Below are 20142 nucleotides of genomic sequence, written 5' to 3'. Positions count from 1 at the left end.
CTAGGGTTTGGAGAAGCTGAAAGAGAGGATGTGGGGGGAGCTGAGGAGACCTGATGCTCCCCCATGCCAACATTTGTAAGCTGCAATAGCTCCCAGTGTCCCCACACTGACTTTCTGAGAAGAGAAAAAACACGGCTGCAGCTTTGCTTCTGCCTTTCAAAATCAAAATGCCTCATGGCTGATACTAACCAGGAACTATGCAAGAAAAGGAATTCTGGGAAACATAGCTCCAGCTTAGCTAATTTGACAATACAAATCTACCACACCCTTTGCCTTTTTTTTTTTTTTTAATACTTTCTTGGATCTATCTTGAGTTTTAACTTCTAATCCTTCTATCATTGCTTATTTCTGCTTTCATACTTTCAATTTCTAAGGGATCTTTCATTTTTTCCAGTCATTTTTTAAAACAGCTTTTTATTCTAGTTTCATGGTGGCAATACACTCTGCTTCCTTTTTTTTTTCAGTTTCCTTCTGCTTCATGCCTTGTTTTCCTTCTACAGTCTCCTTTTTATCTTACTTATAAGAGGTTTTCCTTAAATATGTGGTTATCCTTGCCATTGTGTTCATATTTAAAAGTAAGGCACTTCACTATTAATATTTAATATTTGAGGCCTCCTCACTTGGCTAGTTATTTTTTTCAGAAAGAATGTCTCTAGTCTCCAATCTAAGTAAATTTCAACTCAAATACTACTGCATACTCTTATTGCTGTATTCCTCCTCTCTTTTTCTTTATTGCTGGGTATTTATGTTGCTGTCACTCCTTTACTAACATTTAAGGGGAATATGAGAAGAACGAAAGATAAACCCATAATGTGCAATTCAATATATTTCACATGAAGTTCTTAAAGATAGCTGACAAAGAGTCAACTTTTAAATCTCTGGAAAATTTAAAAGATCCAACTAAAATTTAGATTTATGTTTAAGCCATTTATGAAAAAGAGGCAGTTTTGTTTATGGAAGGGTGAACAAAATAAAATTTTAAAAATATATCTCAACGTATAAGGAGTTGCTTTTTTATCTAAAGTAATAACACGTTCTAAATTCTAGTACTATAGAAAGTGTTCTAACACTTATAAATAAGTGTTTATTTATAAACACTGACAATAAATCTGTTTAAATCTCTAATAAGTCAGTTGCAATAGACAACAATGCACACTTCAGAAAATTTTAGTTCCTTTAAGCCTGGCAAAAGAGAATAGAGGTAAAAAATGGCACTACCTGTACCCCTCAAGGACAGGAAGATTAAAGCTGTGCCCTTTCATGTCAATAACCTTTTAGTTAAATTACTTATGTACATTTTAGGAATGAAGAATCATCCACAACAGCAAACAGAAAGAGACGAACACCTTTGAGAAATTCTGTTTGTCCCCTAAGAGATGTTAAACTTTTGAGTTTTCCCAAATCATTTCACTCTTAATATTTCAATTATAATCTATCCATATCTTCAAATGATGAAAACTAGTGAATATGGTAAACAAAATGACATCTACAAAAGAGCACTCAAATACCCAAAAGAATTCAACTTGGTTACCTACTTCAAAATACACACATTTCTAAGTTATGAAAAAAAATTGTCCATAAATAATTTTAATACTTAAATAAATTTTTAAAAACTCTATTTCCCTAGGGTATTTTAGAGGTTGTTCAACACTTCTAAACCATGTTTCCATATAGAAACACATCTTCAACCTTTGAAGAGGACACATAGGAATGGCAGAGATACAGTAAATGAAAAATTGCCATGAATGAAACATTTTTATATGATTGATCACAAGGGATCAATTTGTTGCTAACAAGGGAATGGGGAAATAGGCATTCACACACTGGTGGAAACTGGCAAAATGTTTTTGGAAAGCATTATGGAAATATATATATTAAAATTTAAGATGTGCAGGGCCGGCGCCATGGCTTAGCGGTTAGGTGCGCGTGCTCCGCTGCTGGCAGCCCAGGTTCGGATCCTGGGCGCGCACCGACGCACCACTTCTCCAGCCATGCTGAGGCCGCGTCCCACATACAGCAACTAGAAGGATGTGCAGCTATGACATACAACTATCTACTGGGGCTTTGGGGGAAAAAATAAATAAATAAATATTAAAAAAAAAAATTAAAAAAGATGTGCATACTCACTTCTAGAAATCAATCCTGCAAAATAAATGAGTACATGAAAATATAGGATGCTCACTAAATACAGGATGTTATAATAAACAAATGAAAATAGTCTAAATGTCTATCAGTGGGTGAGTGAATTGTGGCACAAAAGTATGTACCAGTACGGGAAAATATCCAAGACACATTGCTCTACAAGTTGCAGAACAGTACTTTTAGGATGATCCCACTACAGTAGTTAAGAGCACAGATAACATCAAATTCTCTGGATATGTTATCTGGGCTCCTCCACTTACTAATTGCGGAACTCCGGAAAAGTAACTAACCCTCCCCACACCTCAATTTTTTCATTTAGGAAAAATCACAGTATGAGTTTACTGAGTAGTTGTGAGGACTAATGAAGATAATACATTCTAAGTGCTTGATAAAGGCAAACTATTACTATCATATATGCATTATATATATGCACACATATATGATCATATTAGGTTGAACTATATGAACTTGCCAATACTCAATAGTTTTTCACCTATAAAAATGGCAAGTTCATATGAGTTAACCTTATACATGCATGGAAATTTTCGGAAAAGATACCCAAGAAACTTAAGAGCTATTTGTAATACTCTTCTATACCATTTAGACATGTTCAACATGAGTAGAGTTAACAAACACCCCTCTCTCCCAAATAAAAAGCTATCTACTCTACTCCCCTTGCTTTATTCTTAAAAGCATGGGAGACATAGGAGACCTCTCCCTTCTCCCCCAAATCAATAATCACTTGTTGAATGAGCAATCTACCTTCTTATAATACTCTTGTAGGGCGAGTCCTCTTCGTTTCAGAGAAACTTAAAGACTTACAGAATGCTGGCACTGGAAAAGATCTTAGAGATTACATACCTAGGTAAATTCATGCTAGTTTAAACACTGTCAGAAAGTTATCCCTGAAATCTAATCTAAATATTAAACTCCAAAGAGCTCTTATTTTAACAATTCTATATAACCACCCTTACATAAAGGTGAGTGGGAATAGAGACGAAAAGTCAAGAAATAAAAACAAAATAATATTTTCTGACAGGAACAAAGAAATGTGTGGGGCACTCTGTGTTTGAGAAGACCACCACAGGTCTGGTGCTTTGGAAGCCCTATCCTACTCCATGCTGAAATGATTCTTGGAAAGGGAAAAATGGGAAAATAATTAGGTCCAGAAATCCCTAATAACATCTTCTCTGAAGAAGACAAAGCAATGGACTACATCTTACTCTGCCTCCTGATTTTTCCTCTTAACTAATACAGACACACACAAAGCCAACAGAGTTACATCTGTTCTTGGATAGAACACTCTCCAGTACCATCACTGTCTTTCCTGGACATCCCACCTTCCCCAGACTTCATTTTTGGCTATGGAAGCTGCTGCTGAGTGCTTCTGTGCTTGTTTTAAAAAACTGGTGCATCACTACCTGGCACTTAACTATCTGACTTTCACTTCCCAGATGGGGCACACCACCAAAGCACAGAAATAATGGGAGGGAGAGAGGGAATACTGTTGTAAGGATTAGCATGGAGGGGAAAAAATGTCTACCTACCCCACAGATTTCTTCAAAAACCCAGAGGTAGTTCTGGGACTCCATTAAACAATTCTTTTATTGAGTACCTTTAACATCCTAAGACACTGAAGGTATAATATTAAATCATAAGGAACAAGGAGAGGATGTTTGTGCCACTATGACTTTGGTGAACTTTTTCTCAGATATACACAAATTAGTGGAATGCCCAGGTGATTTCTGGAGATTAAAATGACTACAAATATTTTTCTTTTTCATAAGAATAAAATTAAATTTTTCAAAATAGTAGGCATTCAATACATATTTGCCAAATTAATGCAAATTATTTCTTCTTAGCTATCTCAAATGCTGTCACATACCTATTATGTAACAAAGCTCAAGAAAAGTTTTTTTTCAAAACACAATGCATTTTATTACTTTTACACTGCCTCAGAACTGATTCATAGATAACTTTTGATTTTTCTTCAAACAAGTCCAGTTTATTTTCTAAAAAGAGCTTTATTTAATACGTAATTTTTAAATTTGTATCCTAGGTGCCAAAAAAATAAACATGGGTGAATTTTCGAACCCAGAGATATCTTTAATTTAAAACAGGTTGGGCCCTAATGACATGCTTTGCCCTTCAGAGGACCAGGCATCTAGCAGAGTGGAACCACTTTGTGTTTTAAGGCACCCAGATGTGGGGCCAAATAATAACAAAGAAAACATATGAAGATTCTTTAAACTTTTCTGATTCCTTTATAGCCTCACTACTTCTTTTTCTTTCCTTTTTTTTTTTTTTTTTTGGTGAGGAAAAATAGCCCTTAGCTAACGTGCATTGCTGATCCTCTTCTTTTTGCAGAGGAAGATTGGCCCTGGGCCAACATCTGTGCCCATCTTCCTCCACATTATATGGGAGGCTGCCACAGCATGGCTTGACAAGTGGTGCGTTGGTCCGGGCCTGGGATCCGAACCTGTGAACCCCGGCCTGCCAAAGCAGAGCACATGAACTTAACCGCTACGCCACCGGGCTGGCCCCTCCATTTATTTCTTTATCTTGATTTTTTTAATTGCTTATTTTTTTTTATTAATCTTCTGAAAACCGCCCTCCCTCTCTCCACTCTGTCCCCCCAAAAAACAAACTACTTTAATGCTTTAAATATCAAATTGGACCTAAAGGGAAAGGTAAGTTGCTACAATATTAAAATAGATACTAACAAGACCTTAAGTTTTATACAAAAAGTTCTAACAATATCTACAGCAAACTGCTATAGAACACTATTTGTAATACAGGATTTTTCAAACATTCATCTCTAAACACATGTAAAAATTAATAGAACTTTCCCAGCAATCACTTTTCTGTAAGCTACAGCATGAAACATACCTGACAATGGAACGTAATATGTTATTCTGAAATGGTCTTTCTCATCTTCTTTCCTCTACATCCAATAAATCTGATCATAAAATACTGCAATGTGATGATTTCTATTATTAATCTTATAGTAAGATCATCAATGTAAATGGTTAAGACTATAGATTTATGGTTCTGCAGAATAATTTTATAGGTTCTATCCAAAAAATATGTGCCTGATTAACAATATTTAAAGAATGCTTGGTTTAAAAATAAATATTTACAAGAATCCCCAAAATGAAATGCCTTATTTTCAAGGTGCACAAATAAAAAAGTACAATAAAGAAGAAATGCATTTTAGGAATGCATCCTTAATTGTGGGGAGAGAGAGTAAAATTGTTATCAATATCTGACATTCATCTCTGAACTAGAATTCAACTGTGGAAAAATATACATTTGTCTGAAAGCAATTCTGATTTCAATCAGATTTTCTAACTTATTGCTAAGCACAGTTTCAAAAAAGCCCTTTGTCCTCTTATCCCCAAGAGTTAGCATTTTACAGGGCAGCACTCTACCCTGCTTTTAGAGAGAAAGAGTATACATTATCCACATGATAATTTCTTCATTTTGGTTAGCAAATGAACACTATTTTAAGCAACACATACTAGGCACGTCAATACTACACGCACCATATAGCTGATCTGCTACTGTAACCAGTTCGTTTTAAAAGAAATATCAGCATTTTCAAGCCAACTGAATAATTAAATGTTCTCAGGAGGCCTCATTTATTTGTATTTGTAAAAAACCACTGAAAGTAAAACTGCATGCTGTCATTCCAAAATTTGTACTTTCATAGCTCCAAAAATTGCTTTTATGTATAATGATGTGACTTGTTAGATATGTTATGAGGTTAATATAAAATCTATCTTTATATTCAACAAGAATAATAAGAAATATTGTTATGAACGTTGTTGGATCATTAATAAGTTACATGACCTATTTGAAAATATAGCTAATAGGGAAAAAGATCCTTTTTAATCCAAGGATCTAAAATTAATGCAAGAAGATTTTAATGTCTTCACATTCCAAAGGACCCCAAATACATCACTTAAGCACTATACATACATAATGCATATACACAATATACACATGCAAACACTCTAAATCTTAAACTAGGTTCTAATTTACTGTATAAGTATCTGTACAGTGTATATTAATTTAAAAACTAATTTCATATATATATATATATATATATTCTTATATATAGCTACCAACCACAGCAGTAAATTAAGAACAAATCCAAGTACTCCCAAGCAGTCAATTTTAACTATTTCCCTCCTTAAAGTCAACAGGCTGATGGTATAAACATCTGGTTCACAATGATAATTGGTATTTGTTGCTTTTTGCCAGGGTAACATGAGGAGACAGTAGCTGATGCTATTCAACTTCACCGAGACTTCTGAGAATATCAAATGTAAATTGATAAGAGGCCAGTTTCATATATAAATTGTACAAATAGACCTTAAGGATAATAGACAATTTTTCTTTGTTTTAAACAGAAAAAAAATACTAAAGAATGAGGATCTAAAGCTAATTTCTCCAAATTTATTATTATTGATATATTATCAACAAAAATGGTAATCTATGAACACTAAAGGTACTAAGCTTAATCTTCTGAATTTTACATTTTTTTTAAAACTTCACCATTCTATGCAACCTTCCAAATTGAAAGCTCTCCCCTGTAGTAGAAAAAACTCTGCATTTGAACTAAGGAGTTACTCTTCAAAGAACTAGACTGTCTGTATCTCGGGGCTCTTACCCTACCTCTGTCTCAGCCTTGATCATCGATCCAAGTCTAACATTATATCAAATAATTACACTAAAGATGTAGGTAAGATCTTTCCTAGGTGTTAATCAAACAATTAATATTTATTGAGTATATACGTGCCCAGTTCTTTGGGAATACAAAGGAATAGGATTATAGTCTTGCTCAAAAAGTTTATAATTTCACAAAAGAAAAATATGCATACAAGAAACAGAACAATTAATGCCATACAAACACATGTGTGCAGAAAAGGAGAGAAGTCAGTGTGGGAACGAATAGTCGGGGTTTAGGGAAGACATAAAGAGGCAGATTTGATCTTAATAAATCTTAACAGGATTCAGACACACAGAGGGGAGAAGATTACATAAAACCAGTAGAAAGAATGCACAGAAATAAAAAATGGAGATAGTGAGATTCAGCAGGACTAAAGATAGGGGACAGGAAGAAGCAGCATAAAATAAGTAAGAGGTAGGAGTAAAGTTCAAGGTGAAATACTTCTTAAAAACCAGGCAAAAATTAAGATTTTATAAAATAGGCAAAGTAGAGTTTTAACAAACATTTGGCAGCAATAGCGTGCAAGGTAGGGTAAAATATCTGCATGTCTTTGCTTCCTTTTGGCTTGCTTTCTTGCCATGAAAAATAAAATAACAAACATTACTTCAATACCTCACTTCCAGACCCAGATTCTAGTGGTCTCTTCTTTCTTGGTCCAATAGCTGCAAGAGCTGTGAGATTAGCATCTCTGTGCTGTATCTGTGCGAGCTCCAACTGTTGTAACTAGAAGATGGAATAATAAAAAAAAAAAAATCAATTTTTACACACAGTCATGCTCAGAGGGGGAAAGAAACTGATCACTAAGCCTATTTCTGTATTCTTCACCAAATAAATTACGGTGTAAAATAAATATTAGATTCCCCTAACAGCCAAGGGCACATCATTTCCTGATTCCTTTACTCCAACAAACTCTTTAGTCCTGAATCTCGAAACAGATGAGGCAGCATTTAGGTAAGGGAGAAGTATGGAACAGAAGAAGAAAAGAAAGGCAGCTGGAGCTTAATCTCTCCTTAGTTCAAGTACAGGGAAGAAATGCCTGAAGAATAAACTGAACAGTAAATTGGAGAGAAATCTGCCAAACTATAGTCAATCTTTTCAGATTAAAAGAAAATTATTTAAAATAAAGGCAGTTTTTGTATATCATAGGAAACAGTTCTATGCTATGATTTACAGAGCTCTTCCTTAAAAATTAACTCATTTAATTCTCACAACCACACTGAAAGGTATATATTAATTGCTATAATAACATATGAAAATTACACATATACTTCATCCCTTTTTTTTTAATAAGGGAGACAGTGAGGCTCTAAGAGGTTAGGAAAACTTCATACAGGTCACACAAATAATAAGTGGTAGAAACAGAACTCAGAGTCAAGTGTTTTCATTAAAAACCTTTTCAATATATCAAATTTTCTCACAGAGTTAGTCTATATTTACCTTCATGCCCAAAATTGAAAGTGAGTTAGTATTGTTTTATTGTACAGTTTTCATCATACTTAAACCAGAATGCCCAAATCTACAAGGTACAATTTTTTAGGATGTGGGTACTAAAGTATACAGGGGTACTCATGAAAGATGCCCTATTAAAAGGCAGATAAATAAGACATTAAAATTGGAATAAATGCATGAAACACAGTATCATTTCACCAAGGCAGGTAAGTGTCTAATGGCATTCTTTAAAAAAACAAGGTGAGGACATCAAAATAAAATATCACTATACAGGTCCTTAAGCTTTTCCAGAAGAGGAAGAATGTTCAAATCGCAAAGTCTTATTACTATAGAGGGAAAGGAGGAAAGAACCTGGCACTGGTTGCTAGACAAATATTCAAACAAGATCAGACTCCAAGATAGTCAACTGAAAGTTATCTATTGAGGAACCCTATATATATACTGAGAATATTCATTTAAAGAGCACTAACCAAATTTTTAACATATTAAAGAAAAGAGCAGGATGAAAACAGGAAACAGCTTGTGGTGAAACAGGCAGTCTCAAGGAGATACAAAGTAAAGATCACTTCAGATGATTTTAATATTAGAGGAAAGACAGAATAAGCCATAGGTAACAGAGTCTTTAGTAAAGCAGAAAACACTTAACTAAAGAAAATGAACTAATAGCCATTTTCCATTTGCTCCCCAAACGACAGGGAGAAATTCTTCTTTTAAATTGTGAGTTTATTTACATATAAACTGCTAGAAAACTATTTTCAGGAGTTGTAAACTCTCTTTTGTTGATGCTGGCCTTTTAAATAAAATACATAGTTTTAGAGTCTGATGTGTCATAATCTGGAATTTCTAGGTGACAAAATACAATTTTAGTTAATCTACCCCAGCAGAAATCAAACAACAAGCTATATTTTAAAGTCTTTCTCTATAGAGAAATGGCATGTGCAAGACAGTTGCACCAAATAAAAAGTTTTTAAATTGACCTCTGTCATCAAATTCTCCTACCTACATATATAGCAAAACTTTTTCTCCCACTCTGCAATAATACTTTGGTTTTCTGAAATCTCATACACAAGTTTTAGAAAATTTTGCAAAACTCGAACAAAAATTGAAACTGACCATAGTTTTGGTTGGCCCTGTATTTACAACAAACTTTCTCAAAAACAATGTATCTTGGTCAGCACAATACAGAAAAACCAGGTACTTTTAACCAGGACAGGAGGACATTCTGGGCATTAATGCAGATTTGGCTAACACAGTGGGTGAAGATGATATGCAAGCTCAGTTGGGTAAAAACAGTCAGCCATTGAGTTAGAGGCTTGCTGGTGGAAACAGGATTGCAAATAACATGATTATCTACACATAAAACCTCAAGTTAGCTACAAAAAAACAAAAACCAAAATCCTCCTAGGACTAATAAAGGAGTTGAGCAATGTTGCCAGATGCAAGGTCAACACACATAATAATGATATTTCTAAATTCCATTAAGGTACAATTGGAAACCTAAATTTTAAAAAATGCCACTTATAATAGCTCTCTGCAAAATGAAACGCTTAGGTATAAATCTAACATGTACAGGTATTTATATGCTGTAAACCACAAAATGCAGATGAAAGAAATAAAAGAAAACATAGATAAATGGGCAGCATACTGCGTTCATGGATTGCAAGACTCAACATAGTAAAGATTTCAATTCTTTTGAAATTGATCTATAGATTTAACACAATTCCAATAAAACTTTTTGTAGATATGCATAAGTTGATTCTAAAATTTATATGGAAAGGCAAAGGACTAGAAGAGCTAAATCAATTTTGAAAAAAAGAACAAAATTGGAAGAGTTACATCATGCAATTTTCAGAATTACTTATATAAGGCTATAGTAATCAAAATTATACAGTATTGACAAAGGGATAGACATAGATTAATAAGACAAAATAGAGAATGGAGAAACAGATCCATGTAAACATGGCCAACTGATTTTTGACCAGGGTGCAAAACAATTCAGTTGAGAAAGCATAGTCTTTTCAACAAATGTTGAAGCAACTGGACATCCACATGCAAAAAAATGAATCTTGACCTTAAACTTCAAACCTTATACAAAATTAACTCAAAATGTAAACTATAAGCTTCCAGCAAAAAGCATTAGAGAAAATCTTTGTGACTTGAGGCCCAGCAAAGAGTTCTTAGATATGACACCCAAAGCAGGTCTAGAAGGAAAAAAAAAAAAAAAGACAAATTGGACTTCATAAAAATTAAAAACTTTTGCTCTGTAAAAGACAGTTAAGAGAACAAAAGGACATGCTATTTAATTTCTCCCTCACCAATCTACATGCCTTTTATTTCTTTTTCTTGCCTTATTGTACTAGCAATGTAAAGTTAAATAATAGTGATGAAAGCAGATACCCTTGCCTTTTTTCTCGTCTTTGAAAGAAAGCATTAAGAATGATACTAGTGGTAGGGTTTTAATAGCTGCCCTTGATAAGATTGAGGAAGTCCCTCTATTCCTAGATTCCTGAGAGTTTTTATTATTAATGCATGTTGAAATCTGTCAAATGTATTTCTGAATCAACTGATGTGATCACATGGTTTTTCTTTCTTAGACTGTTAACATGGTGATTATATTGACTGATTTTTAAATATTAAACCAGATTTGCATTCCTGGGGTAAACCCCACTTGGTCATGATACATTATTATTTTTACATATTGTTAGATTTGATTTGCTAATACTTTGTTAAAGATGTTTACTTCTATGTTCATAAGGGATATTGGTCTATAGTTTTGTTTTGTAATGTTTTTCTGGCTTTAGTATCAGGGTAATGCAGCCTCATAAGATGAATTGGAAGAGCTTCTATTTTCTGGAAGAGACTGTCTAGAAGTGGTGTTAAATCTTCTGTAAATGTTTGGGAGAATTTACTAAGCAAAATGATCTGCACCTAGCGATTTCTTTATCGAAAGATTTTAACTATAAATTCAATTTATTTAATAATTACAGAACTATTGAGGTTATCTACTTCATCTTGGCTAAGTTTTGATAGTTTGTGCTTTTGAAGAAATTGGTCATTTCACCTAAGTCGTCAAACTAGTTGCATAGAGTTGTTCATTGTATTCCTTTCTTATGCTTTTGACACCTGCAGGGTCTGTAGAAATTTCCCATCTTTCTTTCCTGATACTGGTGATTTACATATTCTTATTTTTTCTTTGTCAGTCTTACCAGAGATTTATCAATTTTGTTGCTCAAAGAACCAGCTTTCAGTTTTACCGATTTTCTCTGTTTTCGCCCCTCTGTTTTCAGTCATTGATTTATGCTTTTTATCTTTATTATTTCCCTCTTTTGCTTGCTTTGGGTATATACCACTTTCCTTTTTCCAGTTTCTTAAAGTAAAAGCTTAGATTATTGATTTGAGACCTTTCTTCTTTTCTAACATGAGCATTTTTTCCCATCCTTTTACTTTAACCTACTTATATCATTACATTTGAAGTTTCTTGTAGACAAATACAGTTCAGTCATAGTTTTAAATCCACTCTGACAATCTCTATCTATTAATTGGTATATTCAGACCATTTATACTTAATATAATGACTTAGTTAAATTTGGATTTAGGTCTACCATTTATTTGTTTTCTGTCTGTTCCCTCTGCTTTTCATTTCTCTGTTTTCTCTTTCCTACTTCTTTAGGGTTATTTAAACATTTTTAATATTTCATTTTAATTTATCTACTGTATTTTATTCTATCTCTTTATATAGTTTTTTTTTTTTTATTTTAGTGGTGGCTCTAGAGATTAGAGTATACACACTTATCTTCTCAGTCTATTTAGAATCAATATTTTACCACTTCAAGTGGAATATAGACCTTACCCATGTATATCCTTTTACTTTCCATACTTCATAAGTTATTTTGTGTATTACATATACATATACTGAAAGTCTCTGACAATGTTATAATTTTTGCTTTCAATTAAACATATAGTAAAAACTCAAAAGCAGAAGAACAGTCTATTATACCATTTCTGTTCTTTCTTCATTTCTGATGTTTCAAGTTTCCCTTTGGTATCATTTCACTTCATTCTGAAGAACTTCCTCAAGCAATTCTTTTAGAGTAGGTCTCTGGCAACAGATTCTATTCTTGTTCCTTCATCTGAGAATGTCTTTATTTCACCTTCCTTCCTACAGAATATTTTCAGTGGATACAGAATCCTGGGTTGGTTGACAGTTCTTCTAGCACTTTAAAAATATTTTGCTACTTTCTTCTGGTCTCCATGGTTCCTGATGGTAAATCTACAATCATTTGAATTGTTGTGCCCCTAATGGAAAGTGTCATTTTTCTCAGGCTAGATTCAAGATTTTTTTCCTGTATCTTTAGTTTTCTGAGATTATGATATAACCAAGCCTGAGTTTCTTTATGGTTATCTTGTTTGGGGGTTCACTGAGCTTCTGGAATCTTGAGGTTTATGTCTTGCTCTAAATTTGGGAGGGTTTTCAGCCATTATTTTTTCAAATATATTTTTAGCATCTCATTCTTTCTCTTTTGAGACTTCAATAACATGAATGCCAGATATTTGGTCATTGTCCCACAGCTCTCTGAGGCTTTGTTTTTCATTTTTGTTTCTTTCTTATCTATTTTCCTTTCTGGTGTTCAGATCAGATGAAGTCTATTTACCCATCTTCAAGTTCATTGAGTTTTTCCTCTGTCATCTCTTTTCTACTATCCAGCCCATCCAGCAAGTGTTTTATTTTGGTTATTGTCATTTTCAGTTCCAAAATGGAAATTTTAGAACTTTTTCTTTATATCTTCTACTTCTTTGCTGGGACTTTCTATTTTTCCAATCATTTCAAGAGTGTCTGCAATTGCTTCTTTGAGCATTTTTTTTCAATTGATGTCTTAATACTTTATAACATTGTGAAATGTTTGTTTTACATTATTGTTTGTCACTCACCATATAAAGGCCTCCCTTCACTCCTTGTGCCCACCCTCCAAACCCCTTGCCCCTGGTAACCACCATACAGTTCTCTCTGTCCGTGTGTTGGTTTATATTCCACATATGAGTTAAATCATGTGGTGCTTATCTTTCTCTCTCTGGCTTACTTCGCTTAACATAATACCCTCCAGGTCCATCCATGTTGTTCTATCTTTTTTATGGCTGAGTAGTATTCCATTGTATATATATACCACATCTTCTTGATCCAAATCAGTCAAGTGACACTTGGGTTGCTTCTACTTCTTGGCTATAGTGAATGATGCTGCAACGAACATAGGGGTGCATACGCCTCTGTGGATTGTTGATTTCAGGTTTGTTGGGTAGACTCCCAGTAGTGGAATAGCTGGCTCATAGTTTTTTAAATTTATTTTTAATTTAACTTTTTAAAATTAAATTCTAATTTTAAAATTTTGATTTAATTAAAATAATTTAATTTTTCTTGGGCCGGCCCCGTGGCTTAGCGGTTAAGTGCGTGTGCTCCACTGCTGGCGACCCGGGTTCGGATCCCGGGCTCGCACCAACGCGCTGCTTCTCTGGCCATGCTGAGGCCGCGTCCCACATACAGCAACTAGAAGGATGTGCAGCTATGACATACAGCTATCCACTGGGGCTTTGGGGGGAAAAATAAAATAAATAAAATCTTTAGAAAATAATTTAATTTTTCTATACTGTTTTCCATAGAGGCTGCACCAGTTTGCATTCCCACCAGCAGTGAATGAGGGTTCCCATTTCTCCACAACCCCTTCAACATTTGTTGTTTTTTGTCTTGGTGATTATAGCCATTCTAATGGGTGTAAGGTGATATCTTAGTGTAGTTTTGATTGGCATTTCCCTGATGATTAGTGATGTTGAACACCTTTCCATATGCCTATTGGCCATCTGTATATCTTCTTTGGAGAAGTGTCTGTTCACTTCCTCTGCCCATTTTTTGATCGGGTTTTTTTTTGTTGTTAAGTTGTATGAGTTCTTTATATATTACAGGGATTAACCCCTTGTTGGATATATGATTTGCAAATATTTTCTCCCAGCTGGTGGACTGTCTACTCATTTTGATCCTGGTTTCATTTGCCTTGTAGAAGCTCTTTAATCTGATGCAGTCCCACTTGTTTATTTTTCCTTTAGTTCCCCTTTTCCAAGTAGACATGGTATCTGAAAAGACTCCCTTATGACCAATGTCAAATAGTGTATTGCCTATATTTTCTTCTAGGAGTTTTATAGTTTCAGGTCTCACCTTCAGGCCTTTGATCCATTCTGAGTTAATTTTTGTGAATGGCAAAAGCAGATGGTCTACTTTTATTCTTTTGCATGTGGCTGTCCAGTTTTCCCAGCACTATTTATTGAAGAGACTTTCCTTTTTCCCTTGTATGTTCTTAACTCCGTTGTTGAAGATTAGCTGTCTTGGAGCATTTTTATAGTAGTTACTTGAAAGTGTCTGTCAGATAATTTTAATATTTGTGTCATCTTGGGGTTGGCATCTGTTGATTGTTTCTTCCCATGCAAGTTGAGATGTTCCTGGTTCTTCATGCAAGTAATTTTGGATAGTATCCTGAATATTTTGAACACTGTGTTTTAAGACTCTAGGTCTTCTTTAAATCCTTTGGCGAATGTTATTTTTGTTTTAGTATGCAAAACACGTCAGTTAGGTTTAGGCTACAAGTTCCAATATCACCTTTGTGGGCTGTGGCTCCAATGTCAGTTCAGTTTTGAAAGTCTTCGTAGTGCTATTTGGATCCGTTCCAAACATGTGCCACTCAGCGGGTCAGTCTGGGACCTGGTGGTGGTCTGCTAGTTCAATTCTTAAAGTCTTAGGCATGCTGATTAGAATCAGATTCACATGTGACAAATGTGTAGCTCAACAGTGGGTCTAGGAGTTTAAAACAATAATATAGGGTTGCTTTCCTGAGCTCTTCCCTTTCTGCAATCTTTCCCGTGATTTCTGGTTCCCTGGGGCTCCTCTTTTTGGTCATCCGGCCAGAAAGCTGGGGTTTTAGTTGCTCTATTTTGCCACATATTTCTGTGCCTGTGTCTATGTCTAGGGTCAAGGAGCAAGAAGAATGGGGTTACAAGAGTGGGAGAGGGATGGCAACCTCACTGCTGGTTCAGTGGTATTTTGAATTCGCATCTTCTTCTCCAATTTGCCTACTATTTACTTGTAAAAGCCTTCAAATAGCTGTGAGGCTTTATAGCTGTATTCAGTGGGAGAGACAGTGTGGAGTGTTTTTACTCTATCTTACTGGAACTCTTTTTTTTTTTTTTTTTAAGATTTTTATTTATTTTTTTCCCCCAAAGCCCCAGTAGATAGTTGTATGTCATAGCTGCACATCCTTCTAGTTGCTGTATGTGGGACACGGCCTCAGCATGGCCAGAGAAGCGGTGCGTCGGTGCGCGCCCGGGATCCGAACCCGGGCCGCCAGCAGTGGAGCGCGCGCACTTAACCGCTAAGCCACGGGGCCGGCCCTACTGGAACTCTTAAAAGCTAGAGTTTAACCAGAATTCGGACAAAAGGTTTCTGTTATGTTATATTCCTACTAGCCTTTGTTTCATACAACTTAAGCTTGCTTGATCACCTACACCAGCAACACACACTTTGGTCCAAAAAGACCCACCAAGCTTGGCAAGTTCTCTTTTAAGAGTATCTTCATTCCTTCCCTTATGGCCAATGAGAAAAGGCAGAAGCCTTCATTTCCCTTATCATAGTCTCTCCGATATCAAGTAGAGGTCCCCTAAAATTCAAGTCAGTGCCTTAGAGAACAATAGAACAACAGTAACTGAAGATTATTTTATCCCTGGTGTTTAGTAGTTGTCTCTGTTCATTTTTAAGTACAACTATGGTAATCAAGATCCAGAACACATTAATACATTACCTTAAAGATCACACAAGCTCTCAAAGGTAAAGTTTAATAGAGGTACTTCTTGATGCTGGGCACATAAATTTCAAGAACAAAAGTTATGAAAAAAATAAAAATTAATGAAAACATAAAACCAAAAGCTTAGGCAGAATCAGAGGTGCCAGATGAAGAATGAATAAGCCAAGTGTCATACAGCCAACTCCCTTGACAGATACAGGGACATATTTAACAGGAAGGACTAAATTATCTAGATAATTATGACACTGACAGTATGAGAAATCCAAAAATGTGGGTGTTTTCATGCTTAAGGAAGGCAAGGTATAGGAAAAAAAATGCAGGCACTGAAAGTACAAAAAGATGACAGCAGAGCTGTCCTTCACAGCAAATGATCCAAAAAAATGAAGTGGTGTCATCTTCAGTCTGATTTTGCTACAAACTTTTGGAAAATGATAATAAGGTATAAGGCAAAGGAAAGAGTTGAGAGGTAAGTTAATGTCTCCCCCAAAGCTTACATGCGCTGTCCAACAATAAATACATTAGTAGCAATGAAAATAGCTAATGCCACCAAATAGGAATGTTTGAAAGAATCTAAAGAAATATGAGAAATAAAGTACACTATCAGGTTTTAAATTTAGCATAGAAAGAATTAAGAATAATGCCCTGTCTAGATTTCACAATTCAAGTTAAGTGTACATAGAGATAACAATAAAACCCTACCACCAAACAATAGACATCTTTTACACAGTAAAAACTTAAAATTTTAGATTTGGAAAAATTAATTAACCAAACTCTAAAATTCTCAACAATGCTTATAATCACTTCTGAATTACTGCAATTTACTGAGAAAAGCAGGTTAAATACTAAAATATTATACTACAAAACAAGCAAACACCACACCAAATCCTATAAACAGATGAATGTTAAACCAAAGGAACCAAAAAAGCGAGTTACAAAAACATCACCACCCCTACTTCACCTAAAATTCAAGGATACCACAATAGAAACACAGGATCCTTTTCAAACCCTTAAAGACAATTATTAGGCAGGCATTCCACCAAATCAAACAGTACAGCGTCTGATTATTTTTTTCTCCTAGTACTAAGGCTAGTTCTTATGATATCAGGACACTGTCCAGAACACCTGAGATACTTGGAATTTGAAATGTACACTCTAATGTCTTGCTAGTCAGCCCTTCTAATCCATCCCTACCTTTCAGTAAAATAGCATATTCCACATAATCTCAATTAGATACTTTCTCCCTTACACTTAAACATAGTACTTAATTTATGTATTGTTTAAAACAAATATAATGCGCTGTATTCATATTAGATTACAGAACATTTTCCCCAGTTCTCACCCTTACCTTCTTTTTTCTTCTCAACCTTCTTTCCAGTCCTCCGGAAGGAAAAACAGCTAACATATCCATGGTCAATCTCAAGCTGATGTTTAAGGGCTTGATGGCATTTACCTTAAATGTTTCTATAGCTAATGCCTTTAAGCTACTGGTTTTTCCTTATACCTCATCTTTCCCTAAATAACGACAGCTGTGTAACATAAGCAGAGCATGTCTTGTTACATTCATTTTAAATACAAGGAAACTGGGGTAAATTCAAAGAGGTAAAGTAACTTCTCCAAAGTGAGATCTAAATAATGGCCGAATGGCTGAATCTAGAATCCAAATCCTGATTTCTAGTTCAATGTTATTTCTTTTATAATATGCACCTCTTCTGCCAAAAGCGTAGTATGTCTCTCAAGACACACATACCCGTACTTCAAAATTAAGGATGCAAGTAACCTTCTGATGAAGCTCTAAATAAAATATTGTCCTTTTTATGTGAGGTACACCAATCAAGAGATACAACCAATAAAGGTCTCCTGTGAAAATATCCTAAAAAAAAACTAGTATAGCTTTTCTGGTTCCAAGAGAGATCCTACTGAATGGTAATTAAATGGTAACTGAACTACCCCAGTTCAAGATGCCAACTCTCAGATTCCCAAATCATAGTATTTTGTTGAACCTTCTATGACCATTTAGTCAATGGGAAAAGACAAGTGATGGATTTTAAAGACTCCCTTCTTTCTCCTCGTAGACCAATGGTTCTAAGTGTGATCTCCAGCAGCAGCAATAGCAGAATCACCTGGAAATTTGTTGGAAATGCAAATTCTCAGGGCTTACACAGACCTCCTATATCATAAACTCTGAGGTTAGGGCCCAGCAATCTGTATTTTAACAAGCCCTCCAGATAATTCTCAGGCATGCCAAAGTTGGAGAATCACTGTCCTAGACTATCAATGCTTTGAAGCATTTACATCTGTTTCTCTGCTATGTACACAAGCTCTTTACAACGTCATTTTAAGAACGTCTTCTCTATACTGTATTAATTTGATTGTTTGAATGTACTTTTAGGGGCCGGCCCCGTGGCTTAGCAGTTAAGTGCACGCGCTCCGCTACTGGCGGCCCAGGTACGGATCCCAGGCGTGCACCGACGCACCGCTTCTCCGGCCATGCTGAGGCCGTGTCCCACATACAGCAACTAGAAGGATGTGCAACTATGACATACAACTATCTACTGGGGCTTTGGGGAAAAAAAAGGAGGAGGATTGGCAATAGATGTTAGCTCAGAGCCGGTCCTCCTCAGAAAAAAAAAAAAAGAGGAGGATTAGCATGGATGTGAGCTCAGGGCTGATCTTCCTCACAAAATAAATAAATAAATAAATAAATGTACTTTTAATGACAGATTTCATTTTGCCCTGTTCAGTGTTCCATGAGTTTTGGCTCATACAAAACTAGCATAAAGTTTAAACACAAATTGCTATAATTTAATAGTTAACCTTAACTACCACATTTCACTTGCTCTGTATCTTTTAAAATTTCATTTAAAAAAACCCCTTGCCTTTCTCGTACCTAAATAATATATCTTCTAATCAGTAATGAGCCTTATGATTCTGCATTTTATTTCTTGTACAACAATGCTTTATGGAGAATTGTACTATTTATAGTTTTTATATCCTATGTTTTCTATAAACAAAAATCCTAAATACTTACAGGGTACAAGTTTTCTAATCTTTTATGCATTTTAATCATTTAATACTTATTCTTTTGCTCAATTTCTACAGGTTGCTCCGTGAAGTTAATGTGCCAGCAGGTACGTCTTGCATTCCTTTTTCTTTCTTCTATTGTCTGATAACAAATGAAAGTGGGAATGCTAGGAATTGTTAAAAAGAAAGTAAATGAATTCTTTGTCTCACTCTGCACAGATGCACTGACCTCACATCTCCCAAAGGAGAAAGAAGATATTCAAAAGGAAATAAGGGTCACAATATATATAACAAACGTTTAAGGAATCAGAATGTTTGAACTCCAAGGTCAGATGGCTTGCTCTGCAGAATTCTGGATGACATGGTAAGAAAGGAAAACACTTAAGTCTAGATGGTAATCTAGGGCACACAGCACACATTTCAGACAAGTCTGCAGCTGCATTAAACAAAGACGCGGCCACTTGTCTGAAGTTAGAATTTGGCAATCAGTAATCTATTTAAAACCCTTCACAAATAGATGGTGAAATGGAAGAATGTCAGTACTTACATTTTAGGAAAAGTATCTAGGAAAATCCAAAAAAATATCAGAATTTAAGTGTTAATATTTAAAATATAAAGTTACAATAGAGAGAGAAAACACTTATTAAATGTGTTTTTTCCCAGGCAAAAAGGGATAAAGACAACCTCAAAGTTGAAACTAAAATGTCTGAATTACAGAAATATCCACAGACATTTTAGTCAGACAACAACAAGGTTTTCAAATAGATAGATAACCTGTCAGGTCAATAAGAACAGTATGCAGCAGGAGCTAGTTCAATGGACTGAGACTAGGCTGGAGGCAAACCCAAAGGCAGCCTATTTTTTTTTGTAAGTGCCAAATGAGAATGACAAAATTGGAAGAAGTCAACAAGAAGGATGAAAAGAAATTAGACATCTTTATAAAAAACCTGCCCAATT

General features: G+C 35.0%; 1 protein-coding gene across 1 annotated transcript in view; it reads right to left on the bottom strand.

The window, feature by feature from the left end:
- The window catches only part of TAF4B (TATA-box binding protein associated factor 4b), a 128016-nt gene that overhangs the window by 22875 nt on the left and 84999 nt on the right, over positions 1-20142 (bottom strand). Inside the window, exon 14 of the mRNA XM_058556921.1 lies at positions 7490-7600. Coding sequence (XP_058412904.1) covers positions 7490-7600 — 111 coding nt within the window. The remainder of the gene's footprint in view (positions 1-7489; positions 7601-20142) is intronic.

This window comes from Diceros bicornis, chromosome 16 (genome assembly GCF_020826845.1).
Source record: "Diceros bicornis minor isolate mBicDic1 chromosome 16, mDicBic1.mat.cur, whole genome shotgun sequence".
Lineage (NCBI taxonomy): Eukaryota > Metazoa > Chordata > Mammalia > Perissodactyla > Rhinocerotidae > Diceros > Diceros bicornis.
Note: the sequence above shows the minus strand (reverse complement) of the source record. Positions and strands in the feature narration are given on the sequence as shown.